The sequence below is a fragment of the Triticum dicoccoides genome, chromosome 2A, assembly GCF_002162155.2.
Source record: "Triticum dicoccoides isolate Atlit2015 ecotype Zavitan chromosome 2A, WEW_v2.0, whole genome shotgun sequence".
Lineage (NCBI taxonomy): Eukaryota > Viridiplantae > Streptophyta > Magnoliopsida > Poales > Poaceae > Triticum > Triticum dicoccoides.
Genome location: NC_041382.1, coordinates 84,428,719 through 84,448,724, shown reverse-complemented (window position 1 = coordinate 84,448,724; position 20,006 = coordinate 84,428,719). Strand labels below are relative to the sequence as shown.

General features: G+C 43.9%; 1 protein-coding gene across 1 annotated transcript; it reads right to left on the bottom strand.

Annotated features, from left to right (window-relative positions):
* Positions 1–7,957: 7,957 nt before the first annotated feature.
* On the bottom strand, positions 7,958–17,920 carry LOC119353465 (sialyltransferase-like protein 5). The gene is made up of 10 exons (XM_037620088.1): positions 17,617–17,920; positions 16,886–16,972; positions 16,727–16,804; positions 16,564–16,655; positions 16,284–16,485; positions 15,937–16,027; positions 9,241–9,299; positions 8,947–9,095; positions 8,764–8,845; positions 7,958–8,681 (listed from the first exon to the last, which is right to left on the bottom strand). The coding sequence occupies exons 1-10, from the start codon at positions 17,866–17,868 to the stop codon at positions 8,295–8,297; spliced, it is 1,479 nt and encodes a 492-aa protein (XP_037475985.1). The 5' UTR covers positions 17,869–17,920; the 3' UTR covers positions 7,958–8,294.
* Positions 17,921–20,006: the final 2,086 nt, after the last annotated feature.

The following is a 20,006-nucleotide window of genomic DNA, read 5'->3' as shown; positions in this document are numbered from 1 at the left end:
GAGGTGAGGCCGGTGGCCACGGGATCGAGAAGGCAGCAGCAACTGTGGTCTCGGGTGTGGACAAAATCGAGAGGCGGAGAGGGAGACGAGGGGGATGGGCGTTAGGGTTTGCCAGGGGGTCGCGGGCGTCGGACTTAACAGCCAGGGAGGGCCGCGGGATGGCCGGCACCTGGCCGGGCGCACCCATGGCCGTGGGATGGCTGCCACGGCCTCCCCTACCTCCTGTAGCGGTAGATAGAAGGAGTTGCGGGTGGGTTGGGGCTGTTTTTCTAAATGGGCCAAGGGGCCCAGTAGATTAGGTTTATTTTCTTTTTATTAGTAGGTTTCCTTTTTTCTTTTCTGTTTTCTTAGTTACTATTGTTTTCTATTTAGTTTAGGTACTAGATGATTTCAGTTCATTGTGCAAACTATCACATAAATTCTAGGAAATATTTTGGGCTATTCCAACAAGTGTCAAATATTTTTGGAATGTTTACAGATTTATTTAAATTAGATTATTTCAATAAAAGCTTATGAGTCCGTTTTAAAATGTTTAGTTGCACTTGTATATTTTGAAAAATGCTAATTCTTATATGAAAATTTGCTAGTGAATATTTGCAGCCCAACCTACATTTTTATTTTACCTTTTGAAACATTTAAATTTTCAAGTTGCATCCGAATTTGAATTTGAACTGGTTTTCAATAAGAGTCGATTAAGCTTAATAAAAAAGGTGACTTGGCATCATTTGTCAGGGTTTACTGTAGCTTAATTATTGGGGTGTTACACATTTGTGTTGATGCTCTGCTCTGCTATTGCTGCCAGTCGCGCTGCTGCTCCGCTCTTGCTCTCGTTCGTGATGTTGCTCTGCTCTTGCTCTCGCTCGCGCTGCTGCTGTTGTTGCACGACCTCCGACAGCTACAGGAGTTGCTGCTTTAGCACTTGCTCGCGGTGCTGCTGCACGACTTGTTCTCTGCTAGTGCGTTCCCTGCTTGAGCGTCTGCTGATTTAGATCATTGCTTCTCTGCTACTAGTGCTCGAACACCCTAAACATCTATTGCAATGCTCTGCTACTAGTTCAATCAGTTTCGATAGTAAAATTCAGTTTCGACTGTAAAGTTCAGTTTCTTCAGTTAAGTTCAAAGTGAAGAGTATTTACAGCATCTGTCGGAGCAGTCATGGCGCGGCTGATGCGTTTTACATCTAGCACTTTTGGTGATGTATTTTAAATCATCTATTGCAGATGATATTAGAGTCCCACTTCAGATTAACGTTGTCTGTCTTGTCCTACTTCAGCCTCGCCGCCGTACACCTCACCTGCTCCAACGACGGAACCGTCCATCACAGCAGAGCAGTACCCTTGGCGTCGTTTCCAGAAGCCTCAGATCTTCTTCCCCGCCTCTGACAGTCACACCAGCATCACCATCCTCCACGTCCAACCCAATGATGTTGAGGCCGACAAGGCAATGCCAAAGAGGTTGTACACTCGTCGCATCACTTTGTTACTCTACATTCATGTCGATCCCTCAAGGATCCTTTGCTATGGAACTACTATGGTACTACTATTCATGCATTTGGTTAGAAGGAGTGGAGCAAAGCAAAACTGGAGGATTTTTTCCTTTGGTGTCTCTTTCAAAGAAAAAACGTAGGAATTTTAATATCCACTTGGACATCCTTTTCAAATTAATATGTATGAAGAACATGAATAATTGCATTACTGGCATAATAAGATTCTTATTTTTTTCATTTTCACGTTGTTTGACTTTAATTTGACCATGTTTCTCCATTCCTGTGTTCTTCCAATTCATGTGAACCAAACACCCAGGTTGACAAAAATCCTATGTTTCCAAATGCTCTGTTTTGCACGTGCATTCCTATCATATTCCTGTGTTTTTCCTATCCCTGCGTTTATAGAGTCCTCCAATTCTAAGGAGCCCTTACAGATTTACTTCATTTTTAGATAGGCGTCAAAGAAAACTCTGTGGGTTATGTCCTGCTCCTGCCATGCCGTCATCCACCCCACCTGAGGTGCACCATCGACAGAAGCGTTCACTGCAGCAGAGATTCCCCCTGCAGACTTTCTTTCGCCGCCTCAGATCATCTTCTCCATTGCGGGCAGCCACGCCAACTGCATTACCATCATCGAATGAGCAGATGAACCTGAGGACTACACAGTTTCGAAAGAGAGGTCGCAGTCTTTCATGTTTGCTTACGTTATACATCGGTTATTATTACCTGCTACTTTATCGTTCAAACTTGAGTTTTAAAATGCCCGTGGGCCTCATATCGAGGCAGCAACGAGTAGTATCTGTCTACTATCTGGTTCATCTAGGGTCTTATATGTGGTTCATGTTGGGTGGGCAACAAACAGTAGATGATCCATTGTCTATCTTTTTAAACTGAAGCTATGATCTACCTGCTATCATTAGTTTTTGATCCATCCACTCATTTGCTACCACCAGTCTTGATTTCTACATGCACCCCTTAGGCCTTACAAAATCTAACTATTTTTTTATTATGCATATCAGTTATTGTACACAACCGTGTTGAACATGTAGAGAAAAAGAGAAGACCGTTGCGTGGGAATATAATATCATGTAGATGCCGCTCCATGGTGGGCGAAGTGGGCCCCCTCCCGCCATTCCAGATTGTATTCTAGAGGAAGATAATTGTTCAGATGGGGATTCAGAGGGAGCCGACCACTCCTATTTACCACCTGAGGTGTTTGCTCTAACCTGACATGCTGATGTTGGTCATATCATGCATATGGCGCCTCGCATTGCTTACATTATACATCTTATATGTCATCAGCTTAGTTTAGATTTGCTTTGTGTCAATGCCACTTATTTGGTTTCTATATCATACTCCCACCATTCCTAAATATTTATCTTTTTAGAGATTCCAACAAGTGATTACATATGGAGCAAAATGAGTGGATCTACACTCTAGAATATGTCTATATACATCCGTATGTGGTAGTCCATTTGAAATCTCTAAAAAGACAAATATTTAGGAACGGAGGGAGTATATGGGAATTCTGCAATGCCATCTTCTTCAGCCAGGCATCATATTGATAACCCACAAGTATAGGGGATCGCAACAGTTTTCGAGGGTAGAGTATTCAACCCAAATTTATAGATTCGACACAAGGGGAGCCAAGAATATTTGAAGGTATTCGCAGTTGAGTTGTCAATTCAACCACACCTGGAGATTAATTATCTGCAGCAAAGTGATCAGTAGCAAAGTAGTTTGATAGTTTTGATAGTAGTAGCAGCAGCAATAGTAACAGTACCAGTGATAGCAGTAATTTTGTAGCAAGTGTAACAGTGATGATAGCAGTAGTACTTAGCAGAAACAATATGGAAAAAAATGTAGGCATTGGATCGATGACTTGTTGGATGATATTCATCATATGACAGTTATAACCTAGGGCGATACAGCACCAGCTTCAGTTCATCGATATAATGTAGGCATGTATTCCGTAAATAGTCATATGTGCTTTATTAAAAGAACTTGCATGACATCTTTTGTCCTACCCTCACGTGGCAGCGGGGTCCATAATGGAAACTAAGGAATATTAAGGCCTCCTTTTAATAGAGAACCGGAACAAAGCATTAACACATAGTGAATACATGAACTCCTCAAACTACGGTAATCACCGGAAGAAGACCCGGTTATTGTCACTCTGGGGTTACTAGATCATAACACGTAGTAGGTGACTATAACTTACAAGATCGGATCTAGAACATGAATATAATGGTGATAACATAAACGGTTCAGATCTGAAATCATGGCACCCGTGCCCAAAGTGACAAGCATTAATCATGGCAGAGTCATAGCAACATCAATCTAAGAACATACTGGATACTAGGGATCAAGCCCTAACAAAACTAACTCAATTACATGATGAATCTCATCCAACTCCTCACCAACCAGCGAGCCTACGAAGGAATTACTCACTCCCAGTGGGGAGCATCATGGATTGGCGATGGAGAAGGGTTGGTGATGACGAAGAACGAAGATCCCCCTCTCCGGAGCCCCAAACGGACTCCAGATTTGCCCTCCCAAGGAAGAACAGGAGGTGAGGGCGGCTCCGTCTCGTGGATCGCGATAATTCTTTCTCCCTGATTTTTTTCTCCGAAAATAGAATTTTATAGCATTGGTTTCAGGGTCTGCGGGGCCACCAGGAGGGGACAACCCACTTGGGCGCGCCAAGAGAGGGGGGGCACGCCCTGGTGGGTTGTTCCCACCCAGGGCCCCCTCTCCAGTAGGTCTTGGCTCTAGAAATTCTTATATATTATATAAAAATTCCTCGCAAAGTTTCATTCCATTCCGAGAACTTTTATTTCTGCACAAAAACAACACCATGGTAGTTCTGCTAAAAACGGCGTCAGTCCGGGGTTAGTTTCATTCAAATCATGCAAATTAGAGTCCAAAACAAGAGAAAAAGTGTTAGAAAAAGTAGATACGTTGGAGACGTATCAACTCCCCCAAGCTTAAACCTTTGCTTGTCCTCAAGCAATTCAGTTGATAAACTGAAAGTGAAAAAGAAAAACTTTTACGAACCCTTTTGCTCTTGTTTGCATAAATAGGCTTAAACAGCACCCAGGTTTTTATCCAACATTATAACCAACCATGTTGTCAATAAGTTTTAAAGATTATATATATTAGCTCATATCAATGACACAGTCAGATAGCGAGCAATAATAAGACATCTCAAACGGCAACACGTTGTCAAAACAACCATGATATAATATGACAATAGTGGTATCTCGCTAGCCTTTCCGAGACCACAAAACATAAATGCAGATCACCTCCAAAGTCTAAGCAGCGACTAAACATTGTAATTCATGGTAAAAAAAGATCCAGTCATGATGCATCCAACATTAGCTACACACAATGCATAAGTCATGACAGTTGTGCTCTCTCAGTTTCTAGCGCTTGTTTTAGAGGGTGATGACACAACATAAGAGTAAATAGAAAGTCCCTTCGCAGAGGGAAGCAGTGATTTGCAGAGGTGCCAAAGCTCAAGTTTTTAAAACAGAGATAAATGATATTTTGAGACATGCACCCTTATCATTTACTTCACGACTATCAGTTATCAATATCTCCCATGCTAAACAAGCTAGTGGCGGTTCCCAAGCGATAAAAGTAAAGGTTTTGACTCCATTGGGAGTTTTTGTTTAATTATTCGAGTGATTAACTCTTTTTATATTTTGCAGTTTCGGACTGGGCATCCCTATTACCGCCATTTTCTCGTGCGATGGCGAGTAAATAAACACTCGACCTGAGAATAACCCGCTTAGCATGGAAGATACCGACCACCTTCTGTCGTTCCATGAACGATCCAGGCACACAAAACGGATAATTTTTTAAGTTTTTTAGAGGTGGCACATGCAAATTTACTTAGGACGGCAGGGTAATACCGCATATAGGTAGATATGATGGACTCATCTGAAATAACTTTGGGTTAAAGGGTTTTGATGTACAAGCATAATCCCCACTTAGTACAGGCGAAGGCTAGCAATTAGATTGAGAAGCGGCCAGCTAGAGAGCAACAACGATCATGATCATGCATTATGCATAAGTAACATTGGACACTAGCATGAGTAGGATATGAACACCATGAACATAAATAACATAGAGGCTATATTGGTTTTGATTCAACTACATGCATGAGCATGTGCCAAGTCAAGCCACTCGAACATTCAGAGGAGGATACAGTATCATCATACTACATCACAATTATTTTAACGCAATGTTGATATCCAAGAAAAATCATTATCCACTCCTAACTACTTATGCATGGCATGAGAAACTATAATCTCTAATTGTCATTGCAAACATGTTTAATCATAATAGGCTGAATCATGGATACTAGGTTAAACATATTTACACAAACAGGACAAGTCGAGTTCATACCAGTTTCTCTCTGCCACGGCCGGTTCATTGAATATCATCATTATTGCCTTTCACTTGCACGACCGAACGATGTGAAAATAATGATAGTGCAAGAGTGACATGGACTAAGCTGGAATCTGCAAACATTTTATTCAACAGGAGAAGACAAAGTAAAGTGGGCTCTTTATTAGTTCAACAGTTATTCATATGAGAGCCACTCAACATTTTCATCGTGGTCTTCTCCTCGGTACAACTCGAATAAAAAAGGAAAAGAAATTCGAAGAAACACACGGAAATATTTTTGGAGTTTTTGGTTTTCTTGAGCAAGCAAATAAGAGAGAAAAGAAAAAAAAACCATAAAAACTATATTCAAAGGGGAGAACAAAGGTTTTTAAGAGTTGGCCAGGAGTAGTCCGTCTAGCATGTAAGGTGGTGTCAGATGAAATCCGCAAGTAAATATTTGTAAATTGTGGATCGTTGGGAGTCTCTTCCCCCTCCTTCTTTAATGAATGATACACACACTCGTGCCTATTTGAGAAAAAAGGTCCAAGGGCTTGTGCACTTCAACAAGACGATGGTGCCGGGTTGATTCAAGGCGGCGTATGCATGGGAGCTTGAAGTCAACGGGCATGACAGTAGACTGGTCATCTACCATGGAGTCATGTTAAAGGTGAAGCTGGAATCTAACGGAAGACTTCACTCGGCTGATGGAGAGGCTACGACATAAGTGCATGGAGAGTCAAAACATGTTTCAGCGAAAAAAAGAGGGGCATGTTATTCAGGTTGTGGCCAAGTGGTCTGAGGGATACGTGAAACATGGCATCGGTTGGTGATGACTGATGGTACTCTGCAGTGGGGGTTGAGGTGGTGTGGGCTAGCTACGCAATATACTCGACCGGGACAACAGAGGCTCGATGCGATAATAGCGACGAGGTGGGTAGTAAGCATGAGAGACAGAGACAGACCATCACACTGACCATCACACTCGTGGTCAAACATGTGGTCCGACAAAGTGTGGAGGATGTTGAACTCACGGAGTATCCGTCCAACGCAACACACAAAACAAGAGTGCGAAGGAACTTAATTTTGGTAGGAGTTTGGCTATCATGGAGAAAAAGAAGAGACTATAGTTGAAGGTGAAGTCATGTGAAGTCAAGGAAGTACTCCCTCCGTTTCAAAATAGATGACTCAATTTTATACTAACTTTGTACTAAAGTTAGTACAAAGTTGGATCATCTATTTTGGAACTGAGTGAGTAGCAGCCAAGCTCATAATCAAATAGTTCAACTGTTCAAATCAAAGGTACAAGGAGATTCATGCATGGCGGCTTCAAGATGGTGAGGTCATATTCATCAAGGTTAAGTGTCAAAATATGTATCAAAATTGGACTTATAATTAGCAGAGGGTTAGGTATTTGAGTCAAACATGTGTAACCTGAGCCTATTATATAAAGTCATCGCAGGACGGCCAAAAAGGCCACACATAAGCTCGTAGGCTAGACAAAGATCATGAGAGGCCGGACCAGCTATGGTGGGTGGTCGAAGTGTTGTCTGATCGCCTTGACAGGCTTATCACCGATTGCACTATGTCAATTTAGTACATGAAGAGGAGTGCATGTAGTCATGCCCTAGAGATTTAGCCATGTTGATGAACCTTTGTTAACAAATCTTGATGTCGTTTCTAGTGATTGTATGATCACTAGGTGCGCCTTGAATTGTTCTAACACACTGATGAAATACGCAGCTCTCTGCTTATAACAGAGAGCAGACCACCCGTCAAAAAAGAAATACGCAGCTCTCCTGCTCATCTTCCAAAAAGATGGCTACCTCATATTGCACACAGAGAACTTATTGCAGATATTTATAAGTATAACCGACTTCTTCATGTACTACAAATACAGACCATTTTTATTTTTGGAGCAAAAATACAGACCGTATGCTAGCAATGAAAGAGCAAAAGCTTCAGAAAGAACACTCCTGTGTTCAGCCTCCCTTCTCTATCTCCACCCTTAGTCTGATTCTAATAAAACAGGCTTACTTTTCTTTTACAGCTCTAATGTAAAGCAAACAACTGCTCACAGAAAGCGAAAGCAGCACCCAGGAAACTTCATTTGTACCAGATTATACGGTAGTCATATAGCAGATCATTACAGTATTACTCCCTCCGTCCCAAAATAAGTGTCGCCGATTTAGTACCGGTGGGAGTAGATCCCAAAAAATCCATCACAAGCATGTCAGCGTGAATATAGGATATAGCATGCCTCAGCAGACAGATGTTATGTTACTTATGTATGTCCCATAGAATCCCTGGGTGGTTAAGCTAGTGTCCTAGAACTGGCTAAGCAACAAACCTCGTGAGACTGATCCTACCTAGGGTCAACATGCTGCTATCTCGAGGAAAATCTGGCGCCACTGTCTTAGCCAGATGAACGGTTGTGCCTCACACAAACAAGGTCATCTAACTTGTTTCCGTCCATCTTGTATAGAGATACGCCACCCATTTGGGCATGGTGTTCCTGAGCCTCACTTCTCAGGCTCTCGAGTGGGAGCAACTCCCACTTGCTGTAGTTTGAATTCCTCCGCGTTTCGCTCATATCTGAAGTTCCTGATACCGGCCCGTAGTCTGGGTCAACTGTTCCCCATACCTTGCAATTGCTAAATGGGCCCGGTTCATCTGCTTGACCCGTTTCACGCCTTTTCAAACGAAAAGCTGCAGCATGCGCTCTTCTGATCTCATCTCTGCTTGGCACATCCGACCAATCTTCCACCCGTTGTGCTCTCATTGGAGAATGGATCCGAATTATCTGCATACAGAAAAGGTAAATTGAATGGAGGAAAGATAACTTCATTTACACAAATCAGAAAGAGAGGGCAGCTGAGACTTACTCCGAGGCACTCCAGAAGTTGGTAATAAGCTCGGCCTTGCAATGGGTTGTGTCCTTTCCTAGGGGCTGAGAAGTATCTCGTCCTGAAATAATGAAGTGGGCAGAATACATACTTGTACAAAACCGCAGACAAAAATGATGCTACAGAGATCTAGAGGTATTACACCCATGCATCAAAACTCACCATTCTGTGTAGCCAGGATCAACCGTAAAACCATAAATGTCGACAATATCACACATGGAAAGGGCCAATTCTACAGACTTCATACCAGTTCCTTTAGCACCTCTTCTTAGGACTATACCTTGAAAAAGATAAACGGGATTCGGAAGTTCCTGCCAGGGAAAACAATCATCTGGTGTTCAATACAGATAATACAAAAAATAATAACTTGTTCCACATTTGTTCACCTCTCAAGAACCCAGAAATAACAATAAATAGCACATGCTCAGCTCAACAGAATATAGGCAAATATATTACCTTTATCACTGCATTTATTTCTTTATGTGTCAGACTTTTTATAATAAGCGCCTCATCAGCTGCAAGTTTAAATGTGAAAGTTAGATCATGGTTCAAATATGTTAAATATGAATTATTCTCACAGCTCAACATGATCAGTTCTAAAAATGGAAACTAGACTGAAGAGCATTGTCATGTGATTTCTCATACTTTCATAAGTAACAGAAATAAACTAATGAATAGCCCATCTTGCGAAGGACCTTTCTCATCAGTTGGTGCCAAGGCTTGGGGAAATGGTATCGTCTAATCAGAGCGCCTTCGTCACTTGTAGAAGTATCCATGGCAACTTCTTACTCGTGCAGAAGACAGTGCACCAACTTCACAACCTCAAGGTTCGCCGGGTATTGCTCAAGCTTAACATCGCGCGTGCCTTCAACTCCATCTCTTGCCTGTTTCTTCTCGAAATTCTTCAGCACCTCGGCCTCAGTCCGCACTGGGGCGAGTGGGTCTTCATCCTGCTGTCCACAGCCAGTATGCGTGTTTTGCTCTATGGCACGCCAGGATCTCCCATCCGCCATGCCAGGGGGCTGCGCCAGGGCGACCCCCTGTCCCCGATGCTTTTCACTGTCGTCATCGATGCCCTGAATTCCCTGCTCCAGCATGCGGTTCACACCGGGAGACTCACCATCCGTCACCCGTGTCAAGTATCCTTCTCTATGCAAATGAGGTGGTCATCTTCTGCCACCCTAATACCCAGGATCTACGCTCTGCCCGGGAGCTGTCCCCGTCTTTGGAATCGCCTCTGGCCTACAAAACAACTTCGACAAATGTTCTGCACTCCAATACGCTCCTCTGAGGTTGACACGATCAGCACTGAGCTGTCTTGCTCTGTCATTGGCTTCCCGATCACAAACCTTGGCATGTCTCTCGGTAAGGAGGCCATCTGTGGCTGCCATACAACCGCTCGCCGACAAGATGGCCAACAAACTCCCTACATTGCCTACGTCTTTGCTGCCCTATGACGAGAGGCTGGCACAGGCCCGCCACGTCCTCGGTGCTATGTCGGTGCATCTTCTCCTTGTCATGGCGCTCTGCCCGCCAATCCTGAAGCAGAACAACTGTATCATCCACGACTTTCTTTGGCATGGACGCAAAGATGCCAGCGGGGTCATTGCCCTATCAACTGACAAAAGGTGTGTTAGCCGCTCGAGCTCGGTGGTCTTGGCATCAGGGGTTTACAGTGCACTGACATAGCACTTCGCGTTGAGTGGCTTTGGTTGCAGATGATTGACCCCTCCCGTCCTTGGCATCATCTCCATCTCCTATGTGATCCAGAAGTACGTCAAATCTTCCGCGCCTCGACTGTTTGGCCTCTCGGTGACGGCCGAGCATGTCGCTTGTGGGAGAAATTATTGGCTTGATGGCAAGGACATCTCGGAGATTGCCCCGTCCATGCTCTCCCCGATGTCGCACCGCCATCGTAAGCACCGTTTGGTCCATGAGGGACTGTTGGAGCGCACACGGACACAAGACAACTGAGGCACTCTAGAGTCAACAGTGTTGGTGGAGTACGTTGAACTTTGACACTGTCTTCGTACCGTCATTCTTTTGCCCATCCCAGATCGCATTGAATGGCGTTGGACGAGCGACGGCCAGTTCATGTTAATGTGTCTCGGCACCACCAGCACTTAGCATTCGCGGCCAACTTGGAATACTTGAGCACCACTATATGTCCAATTTTTTGTTTGGTTGCCAAACCAAACAAACCAAAAGAGATGTTGGACTTTCGCACGACTAGCTCGGCATCGCTTGCCGCACGCGGACAGTTGTACCCTTTGTGACCAGGCCTCGAAAACTATGCAACACCTCCTCATCGGGTATCCCTTCAACTGACAGATTTGGCATGAGGTGCTCTCTTGGAGTCGGTGTCAGCTTCACGGGAGACAGGGTCCTCCAGGGCGGCTGGAGATGGGCCTAGCTTCATGTTCTGGACTTAAAGAGAGGGAGAAAAATGTGCCCGGGGCCCCTAAAGCAACACAAGGTTGTGGAGGAACAACTCACCTTTGCTCCTACAAAGTATAAAACATTAGGGTTGAAGGAACTACTTCGATGGCTACACTAGATATCGCTCTAGAGGCGAATGTAGGCCAATATGGCAATAGGAGTTCAATCCAAAACTCCTAGAGCACAAGATCTTAGATAAGAACACCAAGTTCTATTACAGGTAGTGGGGGTACATTGATCTAGTTCCAAACTAGAGGCGAGGACCTCTATTTACAAGGCTTTGGGAAGCCTTCACATCTCACGTCTACTTATAGCTAGAACACTCTATAAAACATTACTTAAGATTCACCATTCTACTCGCAGCTACTCATGATAGTGCTGAAATTCTTCACAAATCATCTATAGAAAGTTGCAAGGCCATGAAAACTTCTTATCTAAGAAATGGTCTTCGGAGTTGGCCATTCTCGGATTGCTTCAACCTTAGAATCATCCACACGAATGCCATCGCATGTTATGACAAATCCTAGAAAAAGAAGTTGTGTTTGTAGGAAAACACATTTCAAGTTGACATAGAGCTCATTTTCCTTTAGAACTCCTAGCACCTCCCGAATGTGTTCAAATTGTTCATCCTCATCCTTGTTATAGATCAAGATGTCATCAAAATCAACCACAACAAAGGGGGGTGAGAGGGCTTAAGGACTTGATTCATAAGGTGCATAAAGGTACTTGGTGCATTTGAGTTCAAATAGCATGACTAGCCATTCAAACAACCCTTCCTTTATCTTGAAGGCTGTTTTCCATTCATCCCCTGGTCTGATGCGAATTTGACGATATCCACTTCTTAAATCTAGCTTTGTGAACACTCTTGCTCCACTAAGTTCATCCAACATATCATCCAGACAGGGAATAGGGAATATATACCTTATAGTGATCTTGTTGATGGCTCTACTATCCACACACATGCACCAAGATCCATCTTTCTTTGGCGTCAGTAGGGCTAGTACAACACATGGGTTAATACTGTCTTGAATGTGCCCCTTTTGCAACAATTCTTCCACCTTCTCCTTCAATATATCATGCTCTTTGGGGCTCATTCGATAGTGCGGAAGATTAGGAAGACTTGCTCTTGGAATTAAGTCAATTCTATGTGGCTCTTCAAGTATGTTCTAAAATTCTGCTACTAAGCCATTTACATTGTTGGAATTTCAACAACTGGGTGCTCTTCTCCTTTTACAATAAGTGCAGCACACAAATCTGCCTCTTTCAAGTCTTCATAAACTCGTTGGAAGTGTGGAAGATAGTTAACATACTTTTTCCCCTCCTCCTTACCATCAGTTTAGTTTGGTAGAATAATGATCTTTCTCTTGTTCCAAATGAAAAAGTAAGAATTTTCCTTCCCTTTATGTGTAGTATCCACATCAAATTGCCAAGGTCTCCCAAGAAGAACATGGTTGGCATCCATGTCAACCACATCACATAACAAATTTGAGCAATAATACTTGCCCAAAGGAAGTGGCGGGATGCATTGTTTGGTGATCCTCATTCAATCATTTCTTGATCCACCCAATAGTGTAGGGATTTGGATTATCATGAGTTTCAAACTTCAAATGGCTCACCAAATTCTAGGAGATAAAATTCCCGCACCTACAAATATGAATTACTCCCTCCGTCCCATAATATAAGAGCGTTTTTGACACTACGCTAGTGTAAAATACGCTCTTATATTATGGGATGGAGGGAGTACTAATTTGCATACCTTGCCATTCACCGTGCATTTGCTCTCAAATATTTTCTTCCGTTGTGTGTCTTCAAGATGTGGTATGGAACATAGAAGATGCTGAATCACACATACCACCTCTTCACCTTCTTCTTGATAAACCTCATGTCCCTCTACATCTTCAGATTCATATTCCTCCTCATCGTCTTCACCATCATGGATAGTTGTGTTCACAAATTTCCTCAATAGGCAACCATTGGATATGTGTTCCTCTTCACCACATTTGTAGCATTTTGGGCCTTCATTTGCTTCCCCTTGCCTCTAGTTTGCTTCAGGACAGGTCGTTTTGCCTTTGGTGGAGCGGCCTTTTCCTCCACTCTATTAGTGTGACTCCTATAAGAGCCTTTGGTATGAGGATATGGAGCCTTCTTTCTTGTCCTCACAAACCTCTCCGCCTTTTAAAGCTAGAGTTTGTGCTTGATCAATGGACTAGATTTGTTGCATCATTAATCGATCTTGAATAACATCATTGAGACCATTGATGTACCTTGCAACTTGTTGATCTTTAGTTTCGGCAAGGTTGCACCTCATTTGTAGCCTTAGAAACTCCTTCGTGTAATCTAAAACAATCCTATTTCCTTGAGCACAATTTTGAAATTGGATAAATAAGATCTGGTCATAATCAGCGGACAAAAATCTCCCTTTCAAAAGACTTTTCATTTGCAGCCAAGTTCTCACACGAGGTTCTCTTAGTCTATGTTCTCCTTGAACACGATGCCACCATGCACCGGCTCCTCCTTTCAGCTTGTACGTGACCAAAGGAACTCTACGATCTTTCGAACCTCCATGACCTCAAAGAAAGTCTCCACTTCATATAGCCAATCAAGACACCCTTCAATATCAATAATTCCTTAAAAGTTGGGATCTCAACTTTCACCTTGTATGTATCCCTTGTATATGTAGGGTTGGGTACTCTCTGATATGCATAGAGATCAGGTTGTTCAAGGTGATCATCATACACGTTGAACATAAATTGGCCTTCTTGAAGTACACGTTGAACTGCACATTGTTGTGGTGGTCTTGATCCAAGATTACCTCCCCTTCTTCGTCGTTGAACATCTTCTGTAGATGAATCTTCTTCATTGGCAACAGGGGGAACACCCTTTCTTATCATCTCAACCAGCTGGTCGAATCTCCGATTGAGATCTTCACACAGCCCTTTGAGCTGTTGTTATGCAACATCCATCCTCTTCTCCAATTGTTCCATTGCTTGTTGCAGCTCGCTCTCAAAGAAACAACAAGAACTAGTGTGGATCAACGGGGCACTAATACCACCCAAAGCAGCACAAGGTTGTGGACGAACAACCCCACCTTGCTGCTACAAAGTGTACTCCCTCCGGTCCTTGCTGCTACAAAGTGTACTCCCTCCGGTCCTTTTTAGTCTGCATATAAGTTTTGTGTGAAGTCAAAGCATCTTTACTTTGACCAAACTTATAGAAAAAAGTATCAACATTTTACAATGCCAAATCAATATTGTTAGATTCATTACGGAATGTAGTTTCATGGAATATATATTCAATATGGTAGATGTTGATTTTTTGTAATATATATTTGGTCCAACTTTGTAAAGTTTGACTTGACCCAAATCTAATACGCGGAGTAAGAAGGACCGGAGGGAGTACAACACTAGGGTTGAATGACTACTTCAAAGACAACAAGTAATCTATAGGGTTGATCGGGGTCCTCTCCGACCAACTACCCCCCCCCCCCTCCCAAGCAACAGATCCTCTCCTATGGGTCATTTAGGGGCCCACAGGTTGGGAAAGATCAGGCGTAGGCTTGATTGCTTCTCTTTGGGCTCTTCATGAGACCAAGGGCCGACATGCGCATTAATAGCTATGCCTGCATGCATATGATAAAAGGGTTATATGCTATGATGATTATGAACCGTGAGTCGGTTCGTATTGTCTGCCACATATCAAGGACATGACAAGTGCATGTCGCTTTTTTTACCATCGACCCACTAGATGTAGCGCACCTCTTCTACTTTCTCCCATTGATAAGTAGGACCTGGCGAGCTGGAAGGGCTCGGCTCGTCAATGCCGCCTGCGCACACCGCCCTATCTTCTGACAGGCCCACGTGGGACGAGCAGGCTGGTCGCCCGAGATTGTTTGTGGCATGGTTTGTAATAGGCTATTGTGGTGCCCCCCAAGCCCTATATAAGGCAAGGACAAAGGCTGGACAGAGGCTTCGCGACTTTGAAGGGTAGCTAGGAAAAGTAGACTAGCACTCCAACACTTCTGAGAGAGATAGAGAGTTCATCCTGTAATCTATGGTACATAAACAGAGGAAAACACTAAAGCAGGACATAGTGTATTACACCATCTCGGTGGCCTGAACCTGCGTAAAAAAAACTTGCTTTGGTTCCAAGATTTCTAGAGTGTTTTAGCCCCTGGCCGGACAAATAGAAGGGGATCCTCACGATCCCTGATATGGGCGAACCCATCATCGACAGCAAGCCACATTTAGCTCGTCGTCCGGCAACGCCGAGATCCTGCACTGGTGACCGGTGGGCCATCATTTCCACTGCTTCCCCCAATGGTCTTAGGAAGGGTCTTGCCTCTCTCGCCATCCTCACAGATGGACCGCAACGGATGCATATTTGACAGCGAGCGGCCTTCTATCCAGAGACTCATCTTTGCCAAGCATGGACCCAGGTCAAGGCTGGTGCACACAGATTAGGTCGCTTACTTCTGACGACCTAGTTCTTCGGGGCTGAGCAACCCCTTGTCTTCTTCTCTTGCACATACATCTGCGCCATGTCATGTGTATGTAGCTGTATAACCCTCTCCTGAACCCTTTGCTACTCTCTCCCTATCAGCGAGATGATATGCAAATCTACTGCGAATTTGCGAAAAAAATAGCCTATCTTATCTTTTTTTTTTGGAAAGCCAGGATTGAAGTCAATTGGAAGAAATCAGGATTAAAGCATTACATGAACCCTTCAGTATTGGTGCCATATTTCGAGCAGCACCCCTGACAACCAGTCGGAAGTCCCTTTTCAACCCAACATATTTTGCATATTTCTGCAGATGAAAAAAGAACAATGTCGTTATGGAAAATGTTACATGCATCATTTGCAGAAGGAATGCAATTTTCAGTTGGCAGAATAGAATTAGTCTACAGCTATAGTCTATATGACACTTAAACAACACAAAGCTAATAAGAATGGCAAACGGCTGACAGGCAAGAAGAACATTAAATTGCCTGATAAGTAATAACAATATAAAGGAGGACATTGCAGGGTCACCAAGTCGATGAAAACATTATCAAAGCTATTACCTTATTGACAGGTGCCTCATTGTCTCGGAAGACAGCATCATGAGCGTCAATTTCTTGTCCAAACTCTGTTTTTAAGAGATCTCCTGAGTTGCCAACGACTGCGCATGTCGCAAACTGGTGTGGATGGAAAGGGGGTCTAGCAGGCAGCAAAATACTAAGAAGCTCTTCACACAGAGTACGATTGTAGCATTTCTTGGCACCACTGCATATTTAGAAAAACAAATTTACCAGCATGAGTGGCGTTACTTTATAAGAACAATGCAACAAATCCCCAACTTACAGCTGTGCTATTCTTTTAGGTGCATAATCCAGCCATCCATCAGGTCGCACATCTAAGTACTCCCTTGTCAAGACAGTCGTCATGTTGCGGTACTGACAGCACGTCAGTATTAACATGTGTATTTACACTGATAAATAAGTGATTTCAGAAGCCACGTGCTGACCTGTTCCCACAAAAGGATAGTCTCACAGACATCATATTCGTATTTTAGTTTCTCAAAAAACTTGAACTGAGCATTATACTGCAAGTCAAGAAACATCATCATTAGTGAATCTTGTTGAATAAAAGCAGCAAGCGCATATGAACATGAATGAATACTGACCCAAGTGCTGTTGGTTCCTTCAGGAAACTTAAGGACTAGCTTGCAATGATCAACAATATCGGCTGTGAGGCCAAGTCCCCTGCTTGCCTAAATAAAGTTGAGATTTCAGAAGCAAAGCTAAAATAAGAAGAAACATTATGAACTAAAAAAACAACCACAGCAACCTGGGAAATGTTGGAATAGTGTGTCAACTTTCAGTTCTTGAGAGGGTTCAATCTGAGCTAAACATAGTTGCATAATATGATGACCATTTTGCCTTTCTAGTACACATGGCAACAACTTCCTTATTAATTCATAGCATGTTATCCTACAGATGGCATCCCCTTTTCCATCTACATCACTAAATTCAAGCTAGTACACAAGAAGTATAAACCATAACAAAGCTTGGGTGTGTTCATAGTTCAGGCACTAGCTCACTTATTACTACCTTGCAAACATGGTGAGCACACACCCTGAGTAGAAATGCCAGAAAGCAGATTCCCTTTATTGAGAAGGGGATATGAGTCCCCCCATGTCACATGAATGAAACAATGATTTCGGCAGAGTATTGTGGATCCGCGATGGACCGACTGCAATTCAGAGGATATGAGTAAAACAAACACAGCTATTGTCTCCCCCAGTCGGTGTTCCCAATCCCAGTTACCAATTTACCATATACCGATATACGCACTTGTGTATAGTGGACAAACGGAACAAATTGATCTCTCCGCAGTGGAAATGCAGTGACGTACCACGCATTGCTGGACGCGGGACTGGAACCCCGAGAGCTCCCGGACCTGGTCGGAGTCGAGATCCAGCCTGCTCGCCTCAGCAGAGGGCTGGTCCGGAGAATCTAGGGTTCGGGCGCGGGGCGCACTCGGGGAGGTGAAGGAGGACTGGATGAAAAGGACGGCGAGGCAGAAGGCGAGGGCCAGCCACAGCAGCAGCACGACGGTCGGCCGCCGCGCGGAGGGCTGCTGCGTGGACGGCGATGCCCTGGTCATCGGCGCCGTCAGTCTGGAGACACAGAAGCTTGGGCCGGCACTCGGCGATCGTCATAAGTGGCCGATTGTGTCGTAACCATCTCAGAATAAAATGGTTTTAGCGTTAAAAAATGGATTTTAGGCACGTAAAAAAATGGATTTTTTTCGTCAATTTTGAGTTGCTTACAAGTTACAACACGTGTCACGTGATAAAAAAATTGGATACTTACCCTAAAAAAATAGGATACGAAAATTTTATCTGCCCACTATAAACACATTTTTCAACATTTTCTACCATCCACTAAAAGAACATTTTCTATCACAGCAAATGATGTAAAAATAGGGCATCGAAATAAACATGAGCATTGCATCTTTCAACATTTTAAACTATCAAATGTTCAAACTTAAACACGATAGACTCACTACAAAAGTTGTACGATAAAAACCCGCTACTAGGGACACAATACTTATCATCATCCTCATTGTCGACATGACTCCAAAACTCCAGGATCACCTCATCCTCATTGTCGACATGACTCCAAAACTCCAGCCACCTCATCCTCATTATCGAGTTGCTCCTCGGCTTCGTCATCGTCTGACTCAACCTTGATCACCAAGGGGGCCTGCATTTCCTCCTTGATCACCTTTGAGGGGCCAGCCCCGCCCTCCTTCTTGAAGCAGTCTTCCTTCTCCTCCTTGTGAGACATAATCCGTAATTTGGGAGCGAGGAACTTTGCAACCTCCTAGCTCCTAATGTCCGGAAAGTTCAGCTCGAACTTCACTCGTTGAAGGAGCTAAATCCGACATATCTCAGGGTAGGGGATCCTAAGCTAGGCGTCATGGAACAATGGTGACAGGAACACAAGGTTTTACCCAGGTTCGGCCTCTCCGAGGAGATAATACCATACGTCATGATTTGATTGTATTATAGCGTTGGGGGTGTACCAAGTACATGTGATGTACCACGAGATTATAATGTGTTTCTACGAGCCTGACCCCTCGATTTATATAGGTACCAGGGGTCCTAGGGTTACAAGATCCTAGTCGGCTACATATGAGGAGACATGGTTCTCTAGAGATCCAGTGTCTTGTAGTAATAGTATACGTCAAGCCTTCTGGGTCTCTCTTGCTGCCCTAAGTGGCCCAGGAAGGAACCGACATAGGGGTCCTGGGCCCGGTCCATCAGGTCGGGAGTCAACGTGGTGAGAGGCCCCATAGTCGGGGCACCGGCAGTAGCCCCTGAACCGGTCTTCAAGTCCGGTCGCACCTCGACTAATCCGAACTACTCTTCGTTATTAAACGTCGGTCTCAAAACTAGTTCCACAAAAGCACCCCGTTCTCGATCTGAAGTCTAGTGCTGAGCTTTTATCCGAGGTGCTTAGTGATACGTCTCCAACGTATCTACGTTTCTAACGCTTTTCCTCTTGTTTTGGACTAATTTGCATGATTTGAATGAAACTAACCCCGGACTGACGCTGTTTTCAGCAGAACTACCATGGTGTTGTTTTTTGTGCAGAAATAAAAGTTCTCGGAATGGAACGAAACTTTGCGAGGAATTTGTATACAATAAATAAGAATTTCTGGAGCCAAGACCCACCGGAGAGGGGCACCTGGGTGGGCACAACCCACCAGGGCGCGCCCCCTCTCCTGGCGCGTCCAGGTGGATTGTCCCCACCTGGTGGCCCCGCAGACCCTAAAACCGACGCTATAAAATCCTATTTTTTCAGAAAAAAAACAGGGAGAAAGAATTATCATGATCCACGAGACGGAGCCGCCCTCACCTCCTGTTCTTCATCGGCAGGCCAGATCTGGAGTCCGTTTGGGGCTCCAGAGAGGGGGATCTACGTTCTTCATCATCACCAACCCTTCTCCATCACCAATTCCATGATGCTCCCCGCCGGGAGTGAGTAATTCCTTCGTAGGCTCACTGGTCGGTGAGGAGTTGAATGAGATTCATCATGTAATCGAGTTAGTTTTGTTAGGGCTTGATCCCTAATATACACTATGTTCTAAGATTGATGTTGCTATGACTTTGCCATGCTTAATGCTTGTCACTTTGGGCCCGGGTGCCATGATTTCAGATCTGAGCCGTTTATGTTATCACAATTATATCCATGTTTTAGATCCGATCTTGCAAGTTATAGTCACCTACTATGTGT